The sequence below is a fragment of the Tetrao urogallus genome (genome assembly GCF_951394365.1).
Source record: "Tetrao urogallus genome assembly, chromosome: 9".
Classification (NCBI taxonomy): Eukaryota; Metazoa; Chordata; class Aves; order Galliformes; family Phasianidae; genus Tetrao; species Tetrao urogallus.
The window spans coordinates 15,240,440-15,263,975 of record NC_136822.1 but is presented as its reverse complement, the minus strand read 5'-3'; the positions used below and the strand labels follow the sequence as shown (position 1 = coordinate 15,263,975).

Here is a 23,536-nt window from a genome sequence, read left to right as displayed (position 1 = left end):
CAAAGCAGGACTCTATACTGAAGACTTTGCAAGAAATAAGAAGGCGGCAAGATCCAGGGAGCCCACCGCCTCCTCTGGCAGAAGCCCAACAAACTCACCACCTCAGGCATCCCAGACTGGCCAGCAACATCTACCACAACAGCAATAGCTAGTACAGAAGCCAGGGTAACTTCAACTCAGATTTGTCCAGTCTATGTTTAGGTCTATTCTACGAGTACATATGCACAAGAACTTCAAAAATACTAGGATATGATGCAAGTAGTGAGACACCAACAGAAGAGTAGTTTAATGGTGGACGTTCCCTAGAAAGATCACGAGAGGATGGGAGTTAGACTAGCCCTTCCCCACCCCGGGACAGGGAGCAGGAGGCTGACTGCACCCCTGCACACAACCTGTATCCTGAACTTCAGTTGCAGCGCGGGTGGTAACTGAGCACAGGCAGGAGAGTCTGCTCCCAGGTGAGCCACGGGGTCAGCCGATCTGCGTAGAGGGGCCAGGCAGATGTTCTCTGAATGTACTTGAAGACTGAGCAGACGTGGAGGATGGCTTGGAGAAGAGGGAGCCTGCCAGCCCGCTGGGGCTAGCACCTGGTCTCATAGATCCCACTCCTGCCAATGTACCTCACCCATTTTATCACATCGTGGTCACTGTAGTTCAGCTTTGGCTCAAAGACTTTCAGATAACGCACCTTCAGCCCAGAGGGCGCAAATGGGACCTAATGAACAAAGGAAAGGCAGCAAATCAAGTTGGAACATGGCGATAAGATACTCTCCATACACAGCCACTGAGGACCTCTAGGCTAAGCATCCAGAAACTCAGGACTCAAAGAGCCGCCCCTCCCCACACGCATGGTGACAGACCCCAGTGGCTGTAAGGACAATATTCTTCCACTAGCTTTGACACCTGGCTGACCTCACGCTAGGCACAGCTGCACAACGGCTGGGGACAGGGAGCACTCAGAGCTGTGCAGTTCCCAGGAGGCCAAAAGGAGCTGGGCTGACAAAGCCTCTCTAAGGTTAGCAGCACCTTGGAAGGAAACAGGGACTCACCTCAAAGTTCATGGAGATGGGGGGCCGAGCCCACTTCTTCTTGTCATTGGTGGGCAGCAGCTCAATCTCCGCACTGATCTGGGATTCCTTCATTCCAGCCATTCGTTTTATCCTACCAGAGAAAGCACAGAAGTGACAAGGTGCCCAAGATAGTTCTCCACGACACGTGCTCACTGCAGATGAAGACTGAGCAGACTGAACAGACTGCCTTCCCAGACCCTCCCCACACAGCACCCTGATCAGCATGCTCACTTACTTCCACACAATGGCATTCTCACTAGCCTTGTACTTTGCCTTCCCTTTCATGCAGATAACCTGCACTCCACTCGTATTGAGGGGTGTTGGGATCCGGACCTGGAAGGCAGAGGATAGAGAACAGAAATCATACTGTAGCAGGGGCATTCTCCCACAGCACAGCAGCACCACCACACATCCGTAAGCACTCAGTTCACTTCAGTCCTGTGCAAGTATGAAAACTCTTTTGTGAGGACAACACAGCAGGGGACAACAAGCAGAAAGACAGAATAGGCCCACAGCTTACCTCTATCTTCTGGGCCAGCAACGAAGGTTTGAAATTTGATTTGATCACCACCTTCACTTCCAGTTTGGTCCGACCCACCTCCCGCACCAGGGGGATCACACGGAAAGGAAGGATGATGTCCTTAGTGGTTCGGTATCTGCAGGTACAAAAGGAGGAGTTAAACTCCCTCAAGCTCTCAAATTATACCAACTTCCTAAAAAGACAGCCTCTGCACGCTGAGCATGCTAACAAGCAAACAAAGAAAACCACGCAGCTATGTTTCTACCGCATCTGTAAGATTAGAACTTACAGAACAATCTACAGATTGCACTTGGCAAAGAGAGAAGGCAAGCATAGCATAGTCTAGTGCTCGAGGACTGCAAGTCTGCCCAAGACCAGCAGCACCACTGCAGCAGCAAGCTGCCAATGCCAGCACCAGCCTGGCCACCCCCCACACCGTACCTCATGAGCTCAAACTCTCCATCCGGTGGAATGAAGCTGATGCTCCTCTCAGAATCAAACTTGCTGAGCCTCACACACTGGTGGAAAGTGCAGTCATCGATGGCGATCGACTGTTTGCCACTAAAACACAAAACAGAGTTAAACAGCTGCAAGCTACAGCCCCTGTACCTTGGCACAGTTGAAGTTTGCTCAGGCAGAAACTATTCTACAGAGCGTGTTGCCATCGCAGGTGTCCAGGAAATGGGGAGGCAGGGAGAGATTTAGGGGACAGCAGCCTCCTGGCTCAGACTTCCCTTGCTTTACCACTAAAGTCATATTTCAAGACAATTGCTTGAAACAATTCTCCCCCTCCTCTCCCCAAAGCCGAGACACTTCTGTTGCAGCCAGAGGAACATGATGCTCAGGTCTGCCTGCCAGCAGCACCTCGGTGCTGCAAGGGAACTCTGCTAGCCCAAGTCTTCTTGCAGCACAGTAACAAGAAAACACTTTCCTGTCCACAAAGCTATCCCACTGCCACAAGCTAGGAGATGCGAAGTTTAGGCTCTTCTTGTTTGGAAATCTCTGCAGAGCTGTTGATTTCTACACTACTAGCAAGTGATCTGATTCCAGAGGGAAGCCCTTGTTCTCAGGCCAGCACAATAATCAACTTGCTGAGGACTGTAACTTGTGCTATAGTATCTAATCTACCCAGCTATCATCTATGCATTTAGGTTCGCTAGTTTAGCCTGACAGCACTCAGCTTGTGTTGAATTCCAGTAGCTAGGAAGATATTCTCAGGGCTAGGTTCTACAATTAGCTAAGAACTCATTTAATCTACTAAAAGGGACCATAAAAATGAGAATTTAACTGGCAGCAGAAGAGGTAGAAGTACAGAGAAGTGCTGCAACACGGTGCTGTGATACCTAGGCTGCCTCAACTGCTACAAGCAACAGGTTGACCGTGCCAGTGTGCAGACAGTATACATAACAGGCAGGTTCCTAAGAGCCACCATTACCTGCACAAGTGGGAAGCAGACTTACCCCAGGCTGACTGTCTGATCAGTTTACACAAGCCATTGGTGTAGCTTGTGCCTCACAAGTGGGAGTCAGTCGTTCCTGCTCTGTTGCCCAGTCAACATCAGCAGACAAGTTCCTTGGTTTCTACAGAACACTTTAGGGAAAGCCACACTGCCTACTAGTGCCCAGGTCTCAGGCAGCATTAGTTGGGATGTGACACTGCCACATACCACAAGCCAGAAAGCAACTGGCAGCAGCTGCTCCTTTGGGTCACCTCTGCTAAATACTTTTAGACAGCGACATCTCCTGCCTGTTGCCTGCTGGAGGACCACGACTGGGCAGAACCACCAAGAACCAAGAACCACCCAGCAAGAATCCCTGTCTGTTCTGCTTCTGTAACTGAAGAAATTAGCACACTTACATGTGAAAGCACTCACAGCACAGGAACTCTAGGCAGTGCTGCTGACTCTTCAGAGGCCTACAGAGATATTTTACCTGGGGTATTCCCCCACCCACTTGAGGCTCATTCATTTTATTAGCTAGATTCAGTTACAAGAAAGACAGCTTAAAAGTGACAGTGAAGTGATAGCTCTTGGTTTGGTTCTGAGATAAAAGGCAAATAGCAGCTCAGCTGTTTATGGGAACCATCTAGGAAAGTGTCTGAGGTCTGAATTACATGCACAAGTCACACAAAGCAAGAGACAGGGAGAAGAGCAGAGTGCACACAGTTGAAGCAGATTATCTACCTTCCCAATTCACTGGGGGGTCAGCAAAAAAACAAACAAACAAAACAAAAACAAAAAACAACAAACAAAATGACAAAAGAAACAGCTCAGTCAAAAATGGTTAGTGGGAGAAAAGTGAGTCCCTTTGCTTCCCCCTCTTTTCCTGCCCTCCTGTTCGAGAAGCAGGCATAAGACCCATCTTCAGCTCTAAGGTACATACTGACTGAGGCATATTTGGAAGGAAGGCAGCTGGGCTCCCAGAAGTGCTGAGTCTCCAGACCATACAGCCACCCGTGTGACAGCAGCAGGCGCTTGCATATTAGCTTGTCCACCATTCTGATTTATAAAAACAATCCGGGTGGAACAGGCATTGTCAGAGGGGCTCCTTCGCTGTTCCTTGGGAAGGCTGGCTACAACCTATAAGAGGATTCTGTACTGACTACAGCTGCTAAAGACCAGCTCTGGGAGAATCCACCTTGAGAGAACATTTCCAGATACAAAGAGCCCACACTTATCATTACGCTTGAATTTTAAAGATGACAGCCCAGAGCTGCTGTTGTACAGACACAAAGTCAGTCACCCAAGACATGGAAGTCATTCTACATTCTCACAGGAGTCCTGCTATACAAAAACCTTCTGATCTGGGCCCCTAGGTTCAGTAGCTCACATAGCAACAGACCTACTCACAGAAAAATCAGCAGTGATAGCTGAAGGGAAAAAAGGTAAGTTGCTTCTGTCAGATCAGATATGCTACCAAGCATTGCCCTCTCATAAGAGTCCCAGGTGGCAAATACCTTTCACCACATGCCTCTCACCTTTTCCCCGTTTCATCCGCAGTCCCTTTGCCCTGTTTTTCAATGACAATCTTGTCATTCATGCCAAACTTGCACTCTGGCATCCCACTCAGGTAACTCTTCATCACCACTCTGCCAGAGACGTGGGCACTCAAAACCTGACCTGGAGTAGAAAAGAACACAGTTCAGAATACTTAAGCACTCAACAATTCCTCAAACCAGGAAAAAAAGACAGCTTAATAGCTCCCACTTACCTTGGGGGGACATCAAGAGGTTCACACTCTCCAGCACATCAAGGAAGAGTTCATTGCGACGATATTTGATCCCTTCACGTCTCCACCCAATCTGTCCAGTCACCTGGCTGGTGATCTGGGACTGCTCTTCCTTAGTCTGAAGGGAAAGAATCACACCTTAAGACTCTAGATAAACTGAAGGACTAAGAAAGCTAGCCATAAACCAAAAAGAAAGCACTTGCCATTTACAGTACACAAATACTTTTGATAATAAAGATTTTAAGCGTAGTGACACACCTGACAGTGTCACAAAAGCATTCCTTCCTCGGCACAGGAATCCTACGCCAAATTAAACATTAGTCAGAGACAGCAGGAAAGCTGCTTCCATTTTGTTAGCTGCACGTTAGGCCACATTTTGGTGTGAGGAGTACTGGGCTAAACTGATGACATTCAAACCACACCTGACACGTCAATCTATAAGTAAGAGAGACAGGGCAGTTTGCACCCTTACCCAACGTAAGACCCAAGGGCCATGAGGCAGCTGGTACCAATGACTGCAGCCATTATCATGCTATCTGGGACAACAGTTGTGCTCCAGCACTAGCCTAACACACACCTGACAGCATCTGTGCTCTAAGCCTCCTATGAGCATTAAGGAGTGTGCTGAGAGGCACCAGCAGGTTTCCTACCTGATGCTATAGGCGGGGTCCAATCACACGCAGAAAGTGAAGAAGTAGATGTAGAGCAGCAAGTGTGGTGTACACAGGGTTAGACAGGCAAGCAGGTCAATAGCAAGAGAAGGAGGAAGGGAGAAAGAGGCAGGTTAGGCTTAAGGCTACCTCAGGGCAGGAACAAAGCAGGCCAGCTCATTGCTAATTAGGTAGCAAGTCAGCACAAACAAGACAAGGAGCTTTAACCTCTAGCTCAGAAAGCACAGCAACCTTCCTAGCAGTGAAAAGTCTTTTCAGACACGGCCCATGACATACCACCCCAGTGCAAAGTAGGACAGAGGAGACGAGCCAAATACCACTCCCAGTAGTGGACTCCACTCCTAAAGCAAGCTGTGGATGTTTACCACGGCACAGATGCCTGATGTCAGGACATGGTACCCAGGGCTGCAGGCATCTTAATAAAACCCAGTTCTGTAAGAAGTTGTGTCCTTGTCGATCCGGCCTCTTCCACCAGAGTGGCAAGGTGGGTTCTTCCCCGGCAGCCTTGCACCGGGCCCACAGGGTGGCAGTACACGACCACAGTTTAAAGCCAGTGGTGGCTTTGTTCTCGCCAGGGTCGGTCACTCCTTGAGCAAACAGAGCCATTATCAGAACACTGACAAGGGAGAGTGTTCTGTACTCCACTGGGAGCTGCCTAGGCAAGTATTCAATGCAGTACGAAATATTTCTCCCCAGACCACCAGCTCTGGAAAGACCACTGTAACCACAAAACGTGGAGTATTCAATTCTTCACTGAAAAGGAAAAAAGCTGAGTTTAGAAATTCTGCCACAAATGCAGATTTTGTTCCTTTAAGTCAGCGGGCCAAGGAAAACATCATCATGAACTAAGCAGAGATAAAAGAACACGGATAACAGATGATCTGGTCCCAGATTTTAGCCTGACCTATCTGTCAGAAATTGGCTGTATGTGAAAGAGGAATTTGAGGCTCGATGTGCCAGAGTAAATAGCAGACATGGAAACATGGAAAATTCCATTTCCATTGCTCCCCCTGAAATACTACGTCTGGAAAGGGTTGCTTCTGCTCTTTTTGAGCTGGGATGCACAAAACTCCAACAGAGCAGATAGCTGCGGGCTGTGATTTATCAACAGCCGTAGATCAGAACTCCTCTCTAAAGGGAAAACACCAAGCCTATTGTTGAGCAAGGTAAGGTGCCCTGGCAGTAATGTGCACACAAAAGGCTTATAACAAAAACAGACAACAGCAAAATAAATAGGGAAGGAAGTGAGGGTGGTAGAGCTTTGCTAGGAACAGGAGCTGACTCAGCTGCCTTGAGTGCTGACCATCCAAAATGTCAGACTGCAAAAGGCCAAACAGATTTATGCTAGGGTTCTGAATAGGAGACTGGGACCGGATGCACTCACATCTGGCCACTGATACACACGTGCCCTCTTGCAAAACACTGCTGTTCTAGCAGAATATATGCTGCTCAGAGGCAGCTCCTCTCTCTTCCCCTCAGTTTCTTGAGATACTGAGTCTTACTTAGAAGACTAAAAGGAGTTCTTAGGAAGTCAGTGCTAATAAAATAAGCTAAAACAGAGCCTACAGAGTCTATGACCTCTGCTTATCCTCAGTCACCAGGCAGCCTCCTGTTGAACACTTCATTTCTGCTTACACCTTGGGGCTGCAATTTCATACAGAGCTACTTTGCACACAGCTTCAGACTGACTTCCAGCTTCTCCTTGACTCACTTACTAAATAGATGATAGAACTGAGTATTAGGTTAAGTCCTCATTATGAGTTGCATGGCTCTGTTAGAAGAACAAACAAGCAACGTGCCCCAGGAACACAAGAAACAGTAACTACAGCAGTCCTTTTGTTTCACAGATGTTGAACATGAGTTGGGATGAGAAACCTAGTTTTGAGGAATAATCTGCAGCAATAAGAGCTAGTTTGAAAAACATTCCCTCAACAGTCCAACTTGTGTCTTTTTCTCCTCAGGAGCAATTTATCTTCTAGCCCCACGTAAGCTTTGCTGCAAGAATTACTATCGTAACAGATGTGCAGTGGAGAATCTCACCTCTAACACGAGAGACCCCAGACTGTAAGGATGCATCTTCAGCAACAGATTAACATCACCTTCCTGACTGCCAGCAAGATCCAGAAGGCTGAAGAATGCTTCATTTCAAAGACAGGCACGAAAGCCTGATAGCTAAAAGCAGCAAAGACTTGCAGAGAACAGGCCTGCTCAGTGAGAGCCATGCACAGGACAGCTATTTCTAGTTCAGCAGGCAGATGTGTTTATCCTGTGTCAGAAGGTGACACAGATCAGTACTTGAAGGCAGTCATCATTTACAAGCGAGGGACTGTCACCACCCTAACACAGGGCCCTTCCTCTCACATCTCATCAGGTGTCAGACAGCGTGGTGTATCTCAGGTGACTCTGGCACCTCCACCCAGTACAGGTCAAACAGCTGGTAGGTAGCTGCACTTTCTCGAACGAGTTTACAGAAAATTAGCCAGCAGAGCAATGCTGTACCCCAAAATCCCTCTGGTTACCTGACTCTTGATGCCTTGCTGAGTGATGAAGGTCTTCAGGGCCCCTGTTTCAGAGTTCTGAGGATAGCCAAAATCCAGGATTTCTACAAGAGAGTAAAAGACAATTAGCTCAGAGCCACCAGCCAGAAGTGCAACAGAGACACGCCAACAACATCAACAACCACAGTAAGGAAAGGGTTACAGAAGAACCAAGAGCAAAATCATACAGCAAGCTGAAGGGAAACATCTCACCGTCCAGCAGCTCATAGATCAGCACGAAGTTGTTCTTTATGTTTTCTTCACTGATCTTTCCAAAGTAAGCAGTCATCACGTCACACATCTTGTACAGAAACTCAAACACCATGGCAGCGTTGACGTTCTGCTTGGTGACAGCAGCCAGCCAGATGTTGGAGCGTTTGACGTGGAAGAAACTCGTGCGGGCGATGTTGGTGACCGGCGAGCGGACCTGCTGCCGCGCGTGGATGACATTGACGCGGAAGGCGTCCACGGCATTGCGCCTACAAGGCCAAAGAGAAGTCACCACCACGTGCACAGAAACAGGCAGCTGCACAGCTCTGCTTACGTGAATACAGTCAGACATCGAGCTAACGCACCCAGCTTACTCTGGATAAGTCCTGGGGATGTCACAGCCGACAGGGACAAATGAAGGCTCTGAGCAGAGTCGGACGTTCAAACTCTCTATGGACTCGAGGAAATAAAGCTAGTGGTCTCTGCAGTTTTGTATGACAATTCTAATTGCAGGCAGAAAGAGAAGCTAACCCCATCTGGAGTTAGATGGCAGAGAAAACCTTCCTTCTGCTTATTTTGCTGATCAATTACCATAGCCAAGAATGAACACTAAAAAAGGCTGTGGCTCAAAGAAGAGTCTGGTTTTGACTGGGCTACTTAGTATCTAATCTGCACGCCCAGGCCTTCATACTCTTGTCCCAAAACAAAGCTGTAGTCTCCCCTGATAGGACAGTTCCCCCAGATACACCTCTGAGTTCAAAAAAACAGGATATCTGCCCAGGTCACCCGATAGATGTCAGTGCCTGCACACACCACAAAGGGCAATTTTAATTCTCAGATTCATCTCACCTCCACATCCCAGGTACCATGGAGGGCAGGCTGAAAGCAGCAAGCAGGATTAGGAACGTTTCTGACTTCCCAGTTACGTGTCCTTTCTAGCCTGCTATGCCTCAGAGCAGGTCTCTTGCAGACAGTAGCAGCACTGCATTATGTGCACTGGAAGATCCAGTACCACTGGTGATGGGAAGGAGCCCAGCACAGTGCAGAAAAGGTGCTGTGCAAGTTTCCCCCAGCCACGAACATCGTTAATCCGAGCTAGTTTCACTATACACCACCGACAGGGAACAAATCAGTCCCAGCTAAACATGGATGTCTGCATGATACTCTGGATGTCAGCTTTCCCACACTATAGAGTTTTTTCATCCTGTAGCTACAAGTCAGGATAAGCTCCCCAAACTAAGTCAAAACCCACTAATTTTAAGAACATTGGAAGGAAGTCTGAGGGCTTCATGTAACAGGACAGACTCAAAAGCAGTAGTCCACATACCAAGCCAAGACACATCTAGTGCTTCATTACTCATATCCTTCCTTGGGATTACGTAGTACAACAGGGGCTCTCCTCACTGCAGTGTCAAGGGCATGGTACCAATTACCCACACCATGTCTGAGAGCAGATAGCAGTAACACCCTTGCAAGCAAGGCTGCACGCAAATGCTCATCACAGTCCAGCAGGCAGTTCCAACTTTGAAAACATAGGATATTCAGAAGAACATACATTATCATAGTAGGTATTCTTTCCTAGCAGAAGCCTCTTCAGTAAACACCCTCCCTTGTACGCAAAATTCTGGTGTTCAAATATCTCCCAGGCTTTACAGCTCCAGAAGGCTTGTAAATTTGATTTAAATTAGTATCTGCTTCCCTCCCCTCCCTTACCCCCCCCCCCCCCCCAAGAAAGTAGTTAACCTACTGTAGAACAAGATCTAGAAGTCCCATTCCTCCCCTCCAGTAAGCTTTTCAAGGAAAGTTCTGCTTTCTCTGAGTGGCAGCCCTCCCAGCCTCAGGTCCTAACCCACTAGCATTAGTGCCACAACCAGCAGTCAGACTGGTGTGTGCTACAGGAGAAGCCTCGGGTCAGTGAAGCTTCTCTAGCACACTGACTGCCCACTGCAATGCCAGTCATGGCCTACCACGCGTCTCTTACCTATTGCTACAGCAGCCAATGAGATGGGATGGACAGAAATGGCGCCAGCGGAGAAAGGAGGAGTGACAGCAACAAGAGAAAGGGTTAGAAACACACACACAAGGCACAATGAATCCAAAGAGATAAGGAGAGACCAAACAGCACCCCCTCCCCCTGGGCACAGAAGGCCTAGGAAGTACTGGCTGGGAAGTAACAAGCTGTGGCAGCAACAAAGCCCTCGCATGGCACAACACAGACACGCCATGGTCAGACTGCCAGTGTCACAGACTGGCGTTTGGTTGAATTTCAGGACTAATGGGGCCTTTAGTCCACGTCACATCTCGGATATCTAGGCTGCTCTGCTAACACGGGGCATGCCTCGGTAGGAAAAAAAGGGAAAAAAAAAAGAAGTGAACCCTCAGCGTGAGGCACAGCCTAGAGATCACAGAGTCCCAGGTTTCCTTTTTCTGGTGTGCCTCATAACAGCTGCAGTCTGAGCGGGCATTGCTACGGCAGTGCTCTCATTGGAAGCTGTTTGGGTTGATGCCTCCTGGGTTGGTCCAGCCACCAGGAAACACAGCGAGTTAACAGAGCTTGGAGCACATCTGGAGAGATACGGCACGTTTCTCAGATTCAGACACTGCTCCATCCAGCTTGCACTTTTTCCTTAAGGATCAAGAGCCATGAAGCAGAAATGATGTATTAGAAGCTCAGAAACCAAATTCCTATTTAAAGTGCATGCAGTTTGTCATGTAAGCTGCTCAATTTCAAATGGCTTTTTTTTTTTAAATCAAATAGCTGCATTTTTAAAAGCAGGTGAGTTCTCCCAGAGACAATGTCACTGAGAATCAAGACGTTTATGGTCACAATAGAGCCCTCCATGGTATCCTGAATTAAATGCGTGGCACTTTGCTCATATTTTTAAGAGGCTGTTCATGCATGCAACTAGCTGCTGCACAGATAGATGCACTACATGCACTGAAGCCATTCTCCTAAGCTGCAAGCAAAGAAAGCCCAAATTCTGTGGGGACTGTTTTCTGCCTATATCAAAGTCAAGGGAAGGACTTCTTTGACTGCCACTTTGCTCATTTGAGCTAGAATGTGCTTATTTAGACCCTTTAACTACGCAATGGGAGATGCTCTCATTACCATGGATAGCTTTTCATCTCTCCCAGCACACAGGCTGAGGCTTCAGAACATCAAAGGCAAGTGCCAAGACCAGGGAGTCTTACAGGTCACTCACTCTGTACCCCTATGAAGATGACAGCAGCTCTGCCTATGTCCCATTCAACCTACCTCCCTGCAAGCCAGATGGGCTCAACTCCCTGCACTTCAGATCCATCAATTAAGAATTAAAAGACTGAAGCATTGTAGAAATCTATCAGATGCTTGCCTTAGAGACAAACTTCCACAGAGGAGAGCATAAGCTCTCCCTCTGAAGGTGAGGCAGGGCACTCAAAAGCTTCCAAGTAAGCCTGGTATTGATGCTCACATTCAGAAGAGGAAATAGTGGATATCCAACTTCACTTGCTTGCTGTAGAGCTCTGATACTGTTACTTGGTATCAAAGTAAGACAAGTCATAATTGTTCTAAGAGCACTTGCTTTTATAAGATTATGAACCTAAAAGTCACAAACTGGGTTTGAAGGCCAGTTTCAGAAGGAGTCCAACACCTGAAGGAATAAGCTCAGTTAACAGCCAGCTCCTGCTCCACCTGAGTCACAAGACTGACACTAAGACACTTCCACAAAAATTGAATGAAAGATTCACGGAAAGCAACACTAACTCCTAAAGTTCTAGAGAACATTTGGATCTTTTGGGCACCTATAACTGAAAGAAAAAGATAAGACTGGGTCAGGTAGGAAATCCAATTTTCTAGTTTTGCCCCACCAGATATGTAATAAAGTACTTCTTATTAAGTCACTCCAGAGGGAGAACGAGCCAAGACAAAAGTTGTGGAAGATCGCTACATTGAAATATTTAACTCTTCAGCTTATACTTAGAGGGCCAGGAAGCCTTTAAATTAAAAGTGTCAGTTCAAGTACAGAGTAACCGAAGTGCTTTAAGTCTGCAAGCCACAGAAAACCCAAGACCTCACTGCCAGGAACTGCAGCGACAATGCCTCTAGCCCCACATACAGCACATTCTCAAAATTCATCAATAATCCAACCTACCTTCATTCAGTCACCATAATACCCATTAATTAGGGGAACCTCACAGATCTGGTACAGGAATTGCTCTGAGGAGGTTCAGCCAACAGACTGGCAACAGACTGTTAGAGTTAACACAGCAGAGACAGAAGCTCCATAGCCAGCAGTTCTCTGCTTCAGCAGTACCAACGTTCCTCGGCTCAGCTCTCTGTGGAAGATTTGAGGTAGTTTGGCCATACTTTGAACTGCTACCTTGCTCTGCTTCAGTCAGCTTAGAACGAGTCAAGAGATGCTTAAAGCTCACTAGGTGAAGCCTTATTACAGATACCACTGACAACTACTGTCCCATCAGTGAAACTACAGAACCCTTCAGGAGCTACTTTTACTCAGCTTTAACCTCCACTAGGCAATTCATACCCAGAAAGGAACCTAAGTGAGCAATGTCAGCCCTTACGTGAAGCGCAGTGACGTATCTACGCTTACTGAAGTGTTTCAGAGCTTCCCACAGCTTTAGTTACCTGATGCACATCAGGCTGGCATAGAATTGGGGCACAGAACATCAGAGTACAAGGGTGGCTACTATGAAACTGCTGATAGCATCAAAGTGCCAAAGACCAGAGGCAGTCTTCTGCCTGCACTCAGTACTGGACACCTGAGCTGGAAACTCACTCAGAGCCCTGGTTACAGCGCATGGCAGACAGTTCCCACATTGCTCCTCCCTTTATGTTTTAACAACTACAGTGAGGCTGGCAGACTCCTGCAATGGCAGCCTATGTTGTTGAAGCACTTGGACTAACAGCCACGTCTCTAAATACAGAAAGAAGTCCTAGCTTTGCCTGCAGGTCATCCTTCACTGCCATCGGCAGGTGATCTGGGCTTAGTAAGCTCAGCTATTTCAGAACTAGGCCTAGAGCAGCAAGTTGAGTTGCAGTCTTACATGCATGCACAGCTAATGCAGAACAAAGCAGCTCTAGGTTGTTGTCTGCACCAAAGTTAGACAGAAGTGCAAAGAGCAAGGATGCAATGGAAGCACTTACCCAATGTCATCCCGGTAGACTCGAGAGATTAAAACCTCTCCTTTATGATTATAGATGAATAAGCCTCCAATCATGATGGAACTTTAATCTTCTCTTCCCATGTTGGTTAAGACCTGGAGCAAGAGAGCACACACGTTAGGTTGCATGATGACAAACAGCAGGGCCTGGAACCACAAGCAAGCCAGACTCTTTATTTCTACTACAAAGCATGCATCCCTGCAGTGGAGATACAAATTACATCACTGTACAGCAGGGAGATCTTCACAGCCAGTACACATTGGTTTAATCATTGCTTGCCCAGGAAGACTGCTTAACTTTGAAGAGATAACAGATTCCACAGCAGCAGCCACTGATCTAGTTGCTCCAGTTGCTGGACAAGACGCAATCAAGCTCGTAGAAAGATTTTTCTAACCATTCAGTTTTGCAGATTATTTAAGCAGCATCCTGACCAAGTTCCACACACCCCTGCTTGGGATCACGGCTGCCCCATAGGATAGGCTGTCTTAGTACCTACAAAAAGCTAGCAGTTGTCTAAAAAGCTTGCCTGGCTAATGACAATGGCTTGTTCAGAGTCTTGCTTATCCATAAGCTAGCAACACTGCACATCAAGACCGTAAGTAGTATGCTACTTCAATAAAGCAAAAGGCGATAGGGAACTGTCACAATGCATGTGGAGTCTATGTGCTGCTCTAACTGCTTTCACAGCTTAGAATTGGTATCTTGAGCTTGGGTTCTTGGACTTAATTTCTAAAAGCATCAGCAACTTGCCCTCAAGATAGACAGATGCAGTACAAACTATGATGAGCAGAGGAGAGGAGTCACTCAAACTAAGCTACAGAATACTATGATCTAGCAGTGTTACAGCCTTTCCTGTACCTTAGCAGCAGTGCTGAATAACATCTGTGAGCTTTGCTTCAGAGTCAAAACATAGTCTGCACAACAAGCCATGAGAGCAGATCTCAGCCACGAGGCACTTCAAGCAGGGGTGGTGCTTGAAGTGACCCTCTCAAACTGCTAACCTTCTCTTTCTGTAGATTGCTTTAAGGAGATCTGCATAGCCAGTACACCCAACAAAGGCAAACAGCCTCTTTTTCTTCCTCTCCAAAGCACAGTTACTTTACCAGAGCCATTCCTGTAGTCATATACACTCCCACTTCACCTCAGCCCCAGGCACAATGCCCACTCACACACGTGGCTGGTTTGCTCAGCCCAGGGAAGAGCACTGCACACGTGACAGGGCAGGTCACGTAACCAGGCCTTGGGACAATCACCTAGAACACGAGATAACCAACCATGCCCACACTGCTGTTTGGGAGATTAGCCTCCACCCACTTGTCTGGGGTGGGTGGAAAGGATAGGGAGGGTGAGCCTAGAAACAGATGCTGAGGGCAAACTGATACTGTTTGTTCAGGAACAGCAAAAATGAAGTCAAAATGACCTTGTCTCAGATCGTCTCAAAGGTCAGAGAAATAGAACACAAAAGCAATGAACACATCAGAACTAGAAGGGCCTCCAGTGCAGAAGCCTGCAGCATTGAGAGGATCTTCTAACTCTTACATTTAAGAAAATAAAGGAGCTACTTGATGGGACTGTAGATGCGAGTTCTGTCCTAAAACAAGATAGATATATATATATATATATATATATATATATATATATATAATAGTGAATAACTACTTCTACTTTCAGAAAGAAATGCTTGAACCTCAACACTTTCAGCTACCCCAGTGAGCTCTCAGAGAGCCATACTACACGTACTTTTCCACTATTGGTGTTCAGCTTCACAAGGAAAGAAAATATTTTTTAAATTACCTCTCAAATCAAAACAGTGAGAAAGACAGAAGAGCTCTCAAGGCTCACACATGGCTTTTAGTCAACACACCCTGCTGGCTGCATCCCTGGCTACTAAGACTGCCTCCTGCCACTTGTCAGTGGCTTCATGTGGCACTGACATCAACATTCATTCCAGATAAGAGACAATGTTCTCCTTTCAGGCTGCTGCAGCGCTGACTTCCACTCTGGGTATGTATCATTGCTCCCAAAAGTGATGCAGAGTTCTCACATCCTCTTTCAGACCTGTAGAGAAGAGTCTCCTAGAAGCTTATGCAACTGGTCAAAGCTGGATCATATGAATCCTACAAGCCCTTTCCAGAAGATTCCTAGAAAGCACATCCTAGTCTTAAATATAATCTCCCTCTTGGGCTTTAATGCTGCTTAAGTTATTTGTTCCACTATTTTTAGCAGAAAGGAAACATCTGCTTTGATGAGCAACAGGATCAGCACATACAAGACAATGCATCTTGCTAGCATGGCAAGCCAAGTACTTTCTGAAAAAAAGTATGAATGTTCACTACTGTGCTAAGAACACACAGGAGATCGCTGATGAAGCTTCCTGTTGGAAACCAGAAGCCTTCTCTTGGGGATATCTAGGTGTTTTAGATGTTGACTGAGATAAGGAGGCCATCCCTTCTCCTACTTGAGATGAGAACACACTCTGCAATAGTTTCACTTAAGTTACGAAGTTAAACATCAGCATTTTTAACTGCATTGCAGTCCCAGGCAGCGGAATCAACTGCTTGCCAGTACTTAGAACAGGCGCGTTAGACGATGAGCAGATACAGTGTTACACAAACATTCTCAGTCTTTAAAAATCCCTCCAAGCCATTCACGACTTTGTAGATCTTCTCCACTGCCTTCAATCAACTCTTTCCCAGAAAGGCATTTTCCTACCTAACTCAGTTCCTCTTGACAAGGAAGCTGCTCCATGCTTTGGTCTTTCTCAGCGCTTCCCTCTGAATGTTTTCCTTCTGGAAGGAAACTCAAAACCACAGAAGTTATTCAGGATGTCAGCAAACCATGGCACAGACAATATAATCATTCTGCTTTGATCTGTTTTCTTGGTGGTTCATAGAGTTTGGCTTCCTAAAACAAACAAAAAGCAAACACCCAGCAGATCACACCGAATTCAGTCTTCAGGATGGTGGATCACACTGCAGGTAAAGCTAGAAGAACCTCAACTCCCTAACCTTCCTACTTCCTCTATGTATCATTACACCTTTTATAAAGTGGAACACTAAATTCAGGGTGCAAGTCCCACCACTGCCTGTCATTCTCACCTACTTCACTCTTCCTTCTCCAAATAGCTTCACATCTGCATACTGTACTTTTTAAAAGAAAACAGGATCACTCTTACTGCAAATCCTCACTTGCTATCAAAGAGGAGCATGCAGAGAGATTTGTTCCCAATCAGCTGATGCACATTAGCTGTGCTATACAGGCAACACGACCAGGCATTGAAGAATTCTGTGCTGTGAATCCCTGGCTAATGTTTCACTTACTACAGGTGCAGCCAAAGAATCAGGACTGCTCTGCCAGGAGGCTTGCTGTTTTTCTTTCATTTCGGTGCAATGGAGCCGTTCCTTCACAGTGTGCTCACGGTGGAAGCTCAGAAGCACTGAGGACACCCCAGCACCACCACTTTTCCTGATCAGATCGGTGCCCATACTCCCTCCCCACTACAACGACTTCCATCAGCTCAGATCTGCACAGCTGGGAAACTCAAGAGGTGGAATGACTGGCCCAAGGACATATGAACAGATGAGAAGCAAGCGACACAAAGAGCACCATGCAAGAGAAGTTGCTTAAAGCCTAACAAAGAGAACGGCTCTTAAAGACTACAATGGCCCTCCTTGAAGCAGTTGCAGTGAAAATAAGCTCGCTTTGTTTTGATCCTCTCCTTTGAGCTTCAGAACAAGCTTCCGAGATACTTGTTTCAACTGTTTCAAGGCTACTGTAATGAAGGAGTTTAGTGCTGCACTTCTGACCCACGAAGATCTTCCACCCCTTCTTAAATAATGAGCAAGTTTCGTTTCCAAAGCTGATCTGAAAAGCAGCAGCCTGCCACGGTTAAGAACTGCAGGGAACAGCACTCAGATTAATTTGTAACTGACATTCAGTGACTCAGGGCTGTTGGAATCAGAACGCCCCAGAACAAGAAATCCACCACTGGAGATGGGTTCATCGGCTCGCAGTGCTTGGCAACGTGACTCAGAAAGCTCCCAGTAACTGCATTGCTCAATCGGCTCCAGTGACTCATTCTGCCCCTCTCCACAGCCAGCCCGTCGGAGGGAGGTTGTGCTGCATTGTTTTTGAGTTTCCTCGGGCTAACAGCTCATTGCAAGACAGCTGAAGAGCAAAGCCCAGCACTTCTTTGACTGTTTCCAAGTGCCTGCAAGCCAAGGCGACTAGCTGAAGCCTCTGGCTTAACGGTCTGTCAACCACATTTTCAGAGCTATGTTCCTTCTGTTTCACAAGCTTGAACATACGGCAACCCACTCCACACTGCTAGTTACCACGTTATTTTTCTGGTTATAACATAGACGGGTTTATTTTGGTTAAGGTGCAGAGGAGATCCATCTGAATACTGAATTTGCACCAGCTGGTGACTAATCAGATGGATTTAGAACAACAGTCCTCTTCCAACAGAGCCCTGTTTCTCCAAGCAGCTACCGGCTGGGGCTGGAGATCTGACTGAACGCTGTTCCTACAAATACCTACGGCCAGTTTGCTTCCTGCCCTGCTGCCAAGTGCTCACATTCCAATACGTTTCTATTCCAGACCATAAATAGAAGGCTGAAGCATCCTGAAGAGCATCAGAGCCGGACCACATACTTACATGCACTTACAAACCCACCGGAGTCAAGGCTGTGTGGAAATGCCTTAAGGGAACCTTAGTAGCAAAGTTACCATCTTAAAAGCCTGCTACAAAAAGCAGTAAGTACAAAAACAGACCGCTGGGATGTGGATTTGAATGCATGTCAGACCTATCGCCAGGAGTTCCTTTAAAAGCCAGACGTTGCCCTTTCACACCTACATTGTGCCACACACCTGGAATGCAGCTCTGTGCAGCAGCGTCCTGATGCCAGGCTGTCAGTAGCTTCAATTCTGAGGTGCAACACGTGGCTGGCCTGGGAGCTGCCCATGGACACGAGGCACTAACTGCAGCATCCGCACCAGAAGAAAAACACCTTTCTGCAGCTGCCCGTTCTTTAGGGAAGGAAAGACAAAGCTGAATTTCAGCCTGAACCCTGGATGCACACAGACATTCAAACCAGTGATTTTCTCCAAACTGATGTCCCATAGCCTGAAGTCTTCCACGTGACACCATTTAGAACAGCACCAGCTTCAGCCAACAGGACAGACGTCGCAACATTGTTACTTGACTTCTGAAAGTGCGTGCACAGAACTGAGCACAAAAAAAGCTGACCTGCTCAAATTCATTGCTCAGGAAAAACAACAAACTGCTACTCAGTTTCCTACAGCAGGATATTTCTCCCAGGTAAGATGTGCTTGTTCTAGCCCTAAAAGAACAAGGCACTGCCTGGAAGAAACATATCAACAGCAATGTAGCCAACAGCACAGCTTACGAGTGGTGGAACAAACATAAAAACTGAGAATATAAGCAATTTTCATTCAGGAAAAAAATGTGGTTGTCTCCAAAACAGCTTCTCAGAGCCCCCCCAGCACAGTCAGCAATCTGCTGCTGCAGCGTAGGTCTGTGCAGCAAAACCCTTAAGTGCCCTCTGAAAAGGCACAGAGGTAACTGCAGCCAAAGAGTAAGTGCTCAGGAGCAGCCTGACAGTAGGACAGCTCTTATACTGCAGCTACAGTTTCTCACTACCAGCCAAGCACCAGCAGCCTCAGAATTTGGAAAGCCTGGTAGCTCTGTGATCACAGGAGTGTGTTCATCCACTGATTTTAAAAGACAGCTTTAGGAACTGCTGTATTTCACTAAATCAGCTGTGAATTTGCCACTCTTGCTACAGTGAGATCTCTCCAGAAAAAGAGGCTTAGCACTACAGGTGTGAAAATGAGCTTGCTACGTGGCCTGCTTCATTACCTTCCACTCAGCCACTGACAGAGCAAACCACTGAAGCCTGACCAACAGATCTATGTGGACTTCTGCACACCTGCAGACAAGCCCACGTCTTGGAGCAGGGCTGTGGCTGATAAGCTGTGAGCATCATGAAGGTTCCTGTGTCATCAAGGACAGTGGATGAATAGCGTGAAACGATCAGCAGCAAGCTCAGGAACCAGCTACTCTGGGATCATCACTGCTATTAAAGGGCTAGGTTTCCTCGCAGCACTGACATCACCTTGAATGAAAAGAGGAGTGTTCATTACGTACAGAGTCCATCTTGGAAGCAGCAACCACAAATCAGTCAATAAGCTGGCAGAGAGCAACCAACCCATTTAGTAGTCTATTAAAAGAAAGTTTGGGTTCGGACTTAACAGTAAGTAAGACTTCTGTGCATTAATGAGCTTATCCAGCTAAGCAGTTTGAGGTACATTAGCTGCTGGAGCTCTCATCCAGGAAGAAGCCAGGAGAGGTACTGCAGCTCTCACAGGACCAAGGGCAAACCCACTGTAACGGTTTCTGCATTCCAGCAGTCGCTATGATCTTGGACAAATGACAGCAGTAGAAGCAGGAGGCAGATTAGTCAGGCTGCTCTGGCAAACAAGCTATTTAGGAAACTAGTCTTTTCAAGCTAGCTCTAGCTGTTATCAGACCCAAAGGCTTAAGGCTTACCTCGATGTCATCACGCACCAGCTAATCCGAGCACCTAAGCTTTGCTTAGAGTGATGCATTAGCCACTGTCCAGGAGGCCATGGGCCACACCTGGTTTTAAAGAAGAGTAGCTGGAATCCTGGGGAAGACAGGCTGCGTAATTTAATTAAGACACACATCGTGAGCTAAAGAGCTCCAGAGATAAGCCCGTCGGTTTCAGAGGAACCGTTCCTATTTTAAACCCAATCCCATAAATCCCCACAGCCAGTGGGCAGGAAGAGAAGCACGTTGAACTCTTAGCAGGCTCCCCTCCTACAGCCTGCCTCTGCGTGCCGTGCTGCACGCCACCAGCCTAGTGGGAACGAGAGCAGTCCTGATGCAGGGAAACACGACAGGCTCCATTATTCAAGCACCATGCACCCCCTCCACCTTAAAACACATTCACAGCCTTTAACTGTACAAGTTCAGGAAACTGATGCAAGACACCGCGCTGCACTAGACAGCTTCATCTTACCTCTGCACCAAGAAGTAATGAAGCCAAGAAAAGCTTAACCAGGGTCACGTGAAGTGACGAATAAAGGCTTTGCTCTTCATCAAAAAACAAACAAAAAGGACACACAAACCCTGAGATACTGTCAAGCCCCAGAAAGAATCTGCTGTTCTCTCTGCTTCAAAAAACTGCAGGTATAATCCTTTGAACCCTCAAGACTCAACTGTTCAAAGACTAGGAATGTGGTGTCTCAAGAGAGGGGAGAAGCCAGCCACAATATCCTTCAGAGACATCACAAATGGCTGGAAGAAAATACGGCCCATCTTCAGCCCAAAGAATGCTGGGTGTCTTTGTCACTAGATGTCAGTAACATGGCACTGCCTACAGAAGAGGAACGATGTCCCTGCTCTGACAGGGAAAATATGGAAGTAGGCAGCTTGGCAGCGCCTCATCAGACTGGAGATTGTCCCTGCAAGCAACTCACTGGAACAAGTCTAGCTTTTACAACAAAAAAAGCAGTTACTGCAGTTCTGATGGCATTCACGCTAATGCTGCCCAACAAGACTCACACACCCGTATAAGCCTAAGCGTGGATACAAATATAACACAACCAGGCTCTGAGCCACTGAAGCCACTCAGATGTGCTTATCTGGGAAAGTTCCAGGCTCAGATTCTGGAAGCCTTAGGCTAAATCTTCAGGGTAGCTTTGTCATCCTGGAGTGGGGAGAAAGCAGATCTTGAGACCACACAGCCGATAGGCAGAGTCGTTTCCCAGTGGGGACAGCAGTCAGCTGCACCGAGCAACAAACAAGGCTGCGTTTCCTGCAGCTCTGCAGGATCCAAAGCCCGGCCCGGGGAAGGAAGGAAGAGGAAACGCATCCATAGGAGCTGCTGGATAGGGGCCCACTTTATGCTTCGGCACAGCATCAGCAGAGCCGCTCTGCGTCTCAGCAGGTTTTCCATAGGGGAAGCCGAAGCTGACAAGCCGCGGCCGAGCTAACTTACGTCCCAGCAGCGGCGCAGATGAACGATTCCCGGGAAGTTCCCGCCGATCCGATTAGAGGACCTTTGCTCGGGCTGACCCGGCACATAGCCGGAGCCTTTCCCCACGCTCCGCGTGCCACAACGATCCCACCCGAGGCCCCGCGGCCACCGCTTCGGCCCCGCCGCTAAAACAAACGGCCGAGCCCGGAGCGCATCGCACCCCGTCCGCAGGGCCGAGAAAAGCCCTGCCGCATAGCCCAGCTCGCAGCCCTGCCGTTCCGCGCGGCGCGGCCCGCCGTCACCCCTAGCGCTGAGGGGAGGCGGCCCGGCGCTGTCACAGCCGCACCGCGGAGGGCCGCGGACCCCCGGCCCCGAGGGAACCGACGCCCAGCCGAGCCCCGGCCGGCCCCCAACCCAACGCGGGGACGGAGTCCCACCACTGCGCGGGGAGGAAAAGCGGGCCGCCCGGCGCGGAACGCCTCACCTGCCGCCGCCCGCCGCCGCTCGCCGCCCAGCGCCCAAGATGGCGGCTGCCGCCCCCCCTTCCCTCAGCGCCCCCCCTATCACTGCAGAGCCGCCGCCGCGCATGCCCCGCCCACGCCCCGCTGGCAGTGCGCAAGCGCCAAGAGCGGAGGAGGGGCTTGGCGGCTGGGGCGCGGGAAGGGCTGAGCCGCGCGGTGCATGCTGGGAGCTGTAGTCCTGCGGCGCGGGAAACCGCTGGGAGTTGTAGTTCGGGGGGGGGGGGGGGGGGGGGGAAGGTTGCAGATAGCCGTTAGGCCTGTGCGTGGGGCTGTAGGACGGTGAAGGGAAGACCGCCCTCCACCCTGCGGGCCTGAAGCCCCGCTGGTTCTCATTGCCCTCTATGGGGCTGGCACCCATGCACGGGCACCCACAGACCACCAGGCCCAAGCTTGCTTCCAGCCCAATGGAGAACGGCCTGAGCACCCCTACCCAGTGGGATGTGGCTGCAGAGCGAGGGGCAGAAAGGAGAGCGGGAAGGAGGAGGCTGGTACAAAACAAAACACAAGGCAGCAGTCCAATAAAACTATGTTTATAAATAAAAACAAGGAGATTGGTTCTGTTCTTATAAAACCCAGCGGGCAGGGCAGGGTGAGGCAAGGCAGCGAGCGGGACCAGGGGGTGCAGGGGGCAGCGGGGCAGTGGCACCACACTGCATCCCATGGGCACGGGGACAGGCGTGAGGGCGCGGGGGGGGAACATGGGGCAGGAGGGCACAAGGCAGAGCCCGGGAGCAAAATACATTTCATCTCTGGAGTATAAAAGAACCGCAAACAGAAAGAGTGAAGGAGATGACAGGAGGGCACTGAGGGTGCAGGCAGCCATGGCCACACTCCTCCTTCCCACAACCCAGCAGGAGCGGAAAGGAGCGGCTCTGAGCATCCATGAGAGAAGGAAGGAAGGATGAGGAGGGTTGGAGCAACTGTGTGGCCCAGCAGAGCTGCAGCCCCTGCCCACAAAGCTCACATCCCCCCCAGGCATCATACACAGGGAATGGAGCAGGGTAAGGCCAGCGTTGTCCCTCTCTGCAGACAAACACAGGGGACCTCTGTGTTCCCCTAGGTGTGCCTTCCCTCACTCATTGGCTGCATTCTCAGCTCTCAAAGAGGTTCGACTGCTGCGCGGCAAGGCGATGGCGGTGCCACAGCTGCCCCAAGGACTGCCCCTGCAAGTGACTGGGGGCAAAGAGCAGGGCAGAGGCCCCCTGTAGGCTTCTTCAGGTCAAGCGAGCACTCGCCCCATGGCCCCATGTCCCACAAGATCCATAAGGCAGGGGGCACGGCCCCAGTGCCAAGGACAGGGCAGGGGGAAGGACGGCTCTGCCCCAGGCAAGCCTGGCCCAAGGCTGGGGCACAAAGGGGAAGCAAAGGGCAGCATCTCCCCATTCCCCACAGGCACTGAAGCCCTGGAACATTCAAGCATTGGCTGAAAGGCAACTACAAAGGGATTTAAAATTCATGTAAGGCTGGGCCCGGCTCCCCTCTCAGGGCATCTTCCGCTAGGGGGAGAAAAGCAGCCATCTTCAGCGCCATGCGCGCCCAGCGCCCTTGGAGCTCCGTGTCCTCCTGTCGGGCCACGCCACGCTCCAGCTCTC

The 23,536-nt window shown here is 48.8% G+C and overlaps 1 protein-coding gene across 2 annotated transcripts; it reads right to left on the bottom strand.

Annotated features, from left to right (window-relative positions):
* Positions 1 to 311: 311 nt before the first annotated feature.
* On the bottom strand, positions 312 to 13,455 carry AP2M1 (adaptor related protein complex 2 subunit mu 1; the record flags this gene model as incomplete). Of its 2 annotated transcripts, none has more annotated exons than XM_079539551.1 (10): positions 312 to 715; positions 1,050 to 1,161; positions 1,306 to 1,403; positions 1,591 to 1,726; positions 2,032 to 2,151; positions 4,567 to 4,708; positions 4,800 to 4,935; positions 8,008 to 8,090; positions 8,239 to 8,561; positions 13,382 to 13,455. In XM_079539551.1, 10 exons carry the CDS (start codon positions 13,453 to 13,455, stop codon positions 581 to 583), a joined length of 1,359 nt encoding a protein of 452 aa, XP_079395677.1. In that variant the 3' UTR covers positions 312 to 580. The 2 variants fall into 2 exon arrangements, with proteins under 2 accessions (XP_079395677.1, XP_079395678.1); XM_079539552.1 differs by having other exon boundaries at positions 8,239 to 8,504.
* Between the last annotated feature and the right edge of the window lie 10,081 nt (positions 13,456 to 23,536).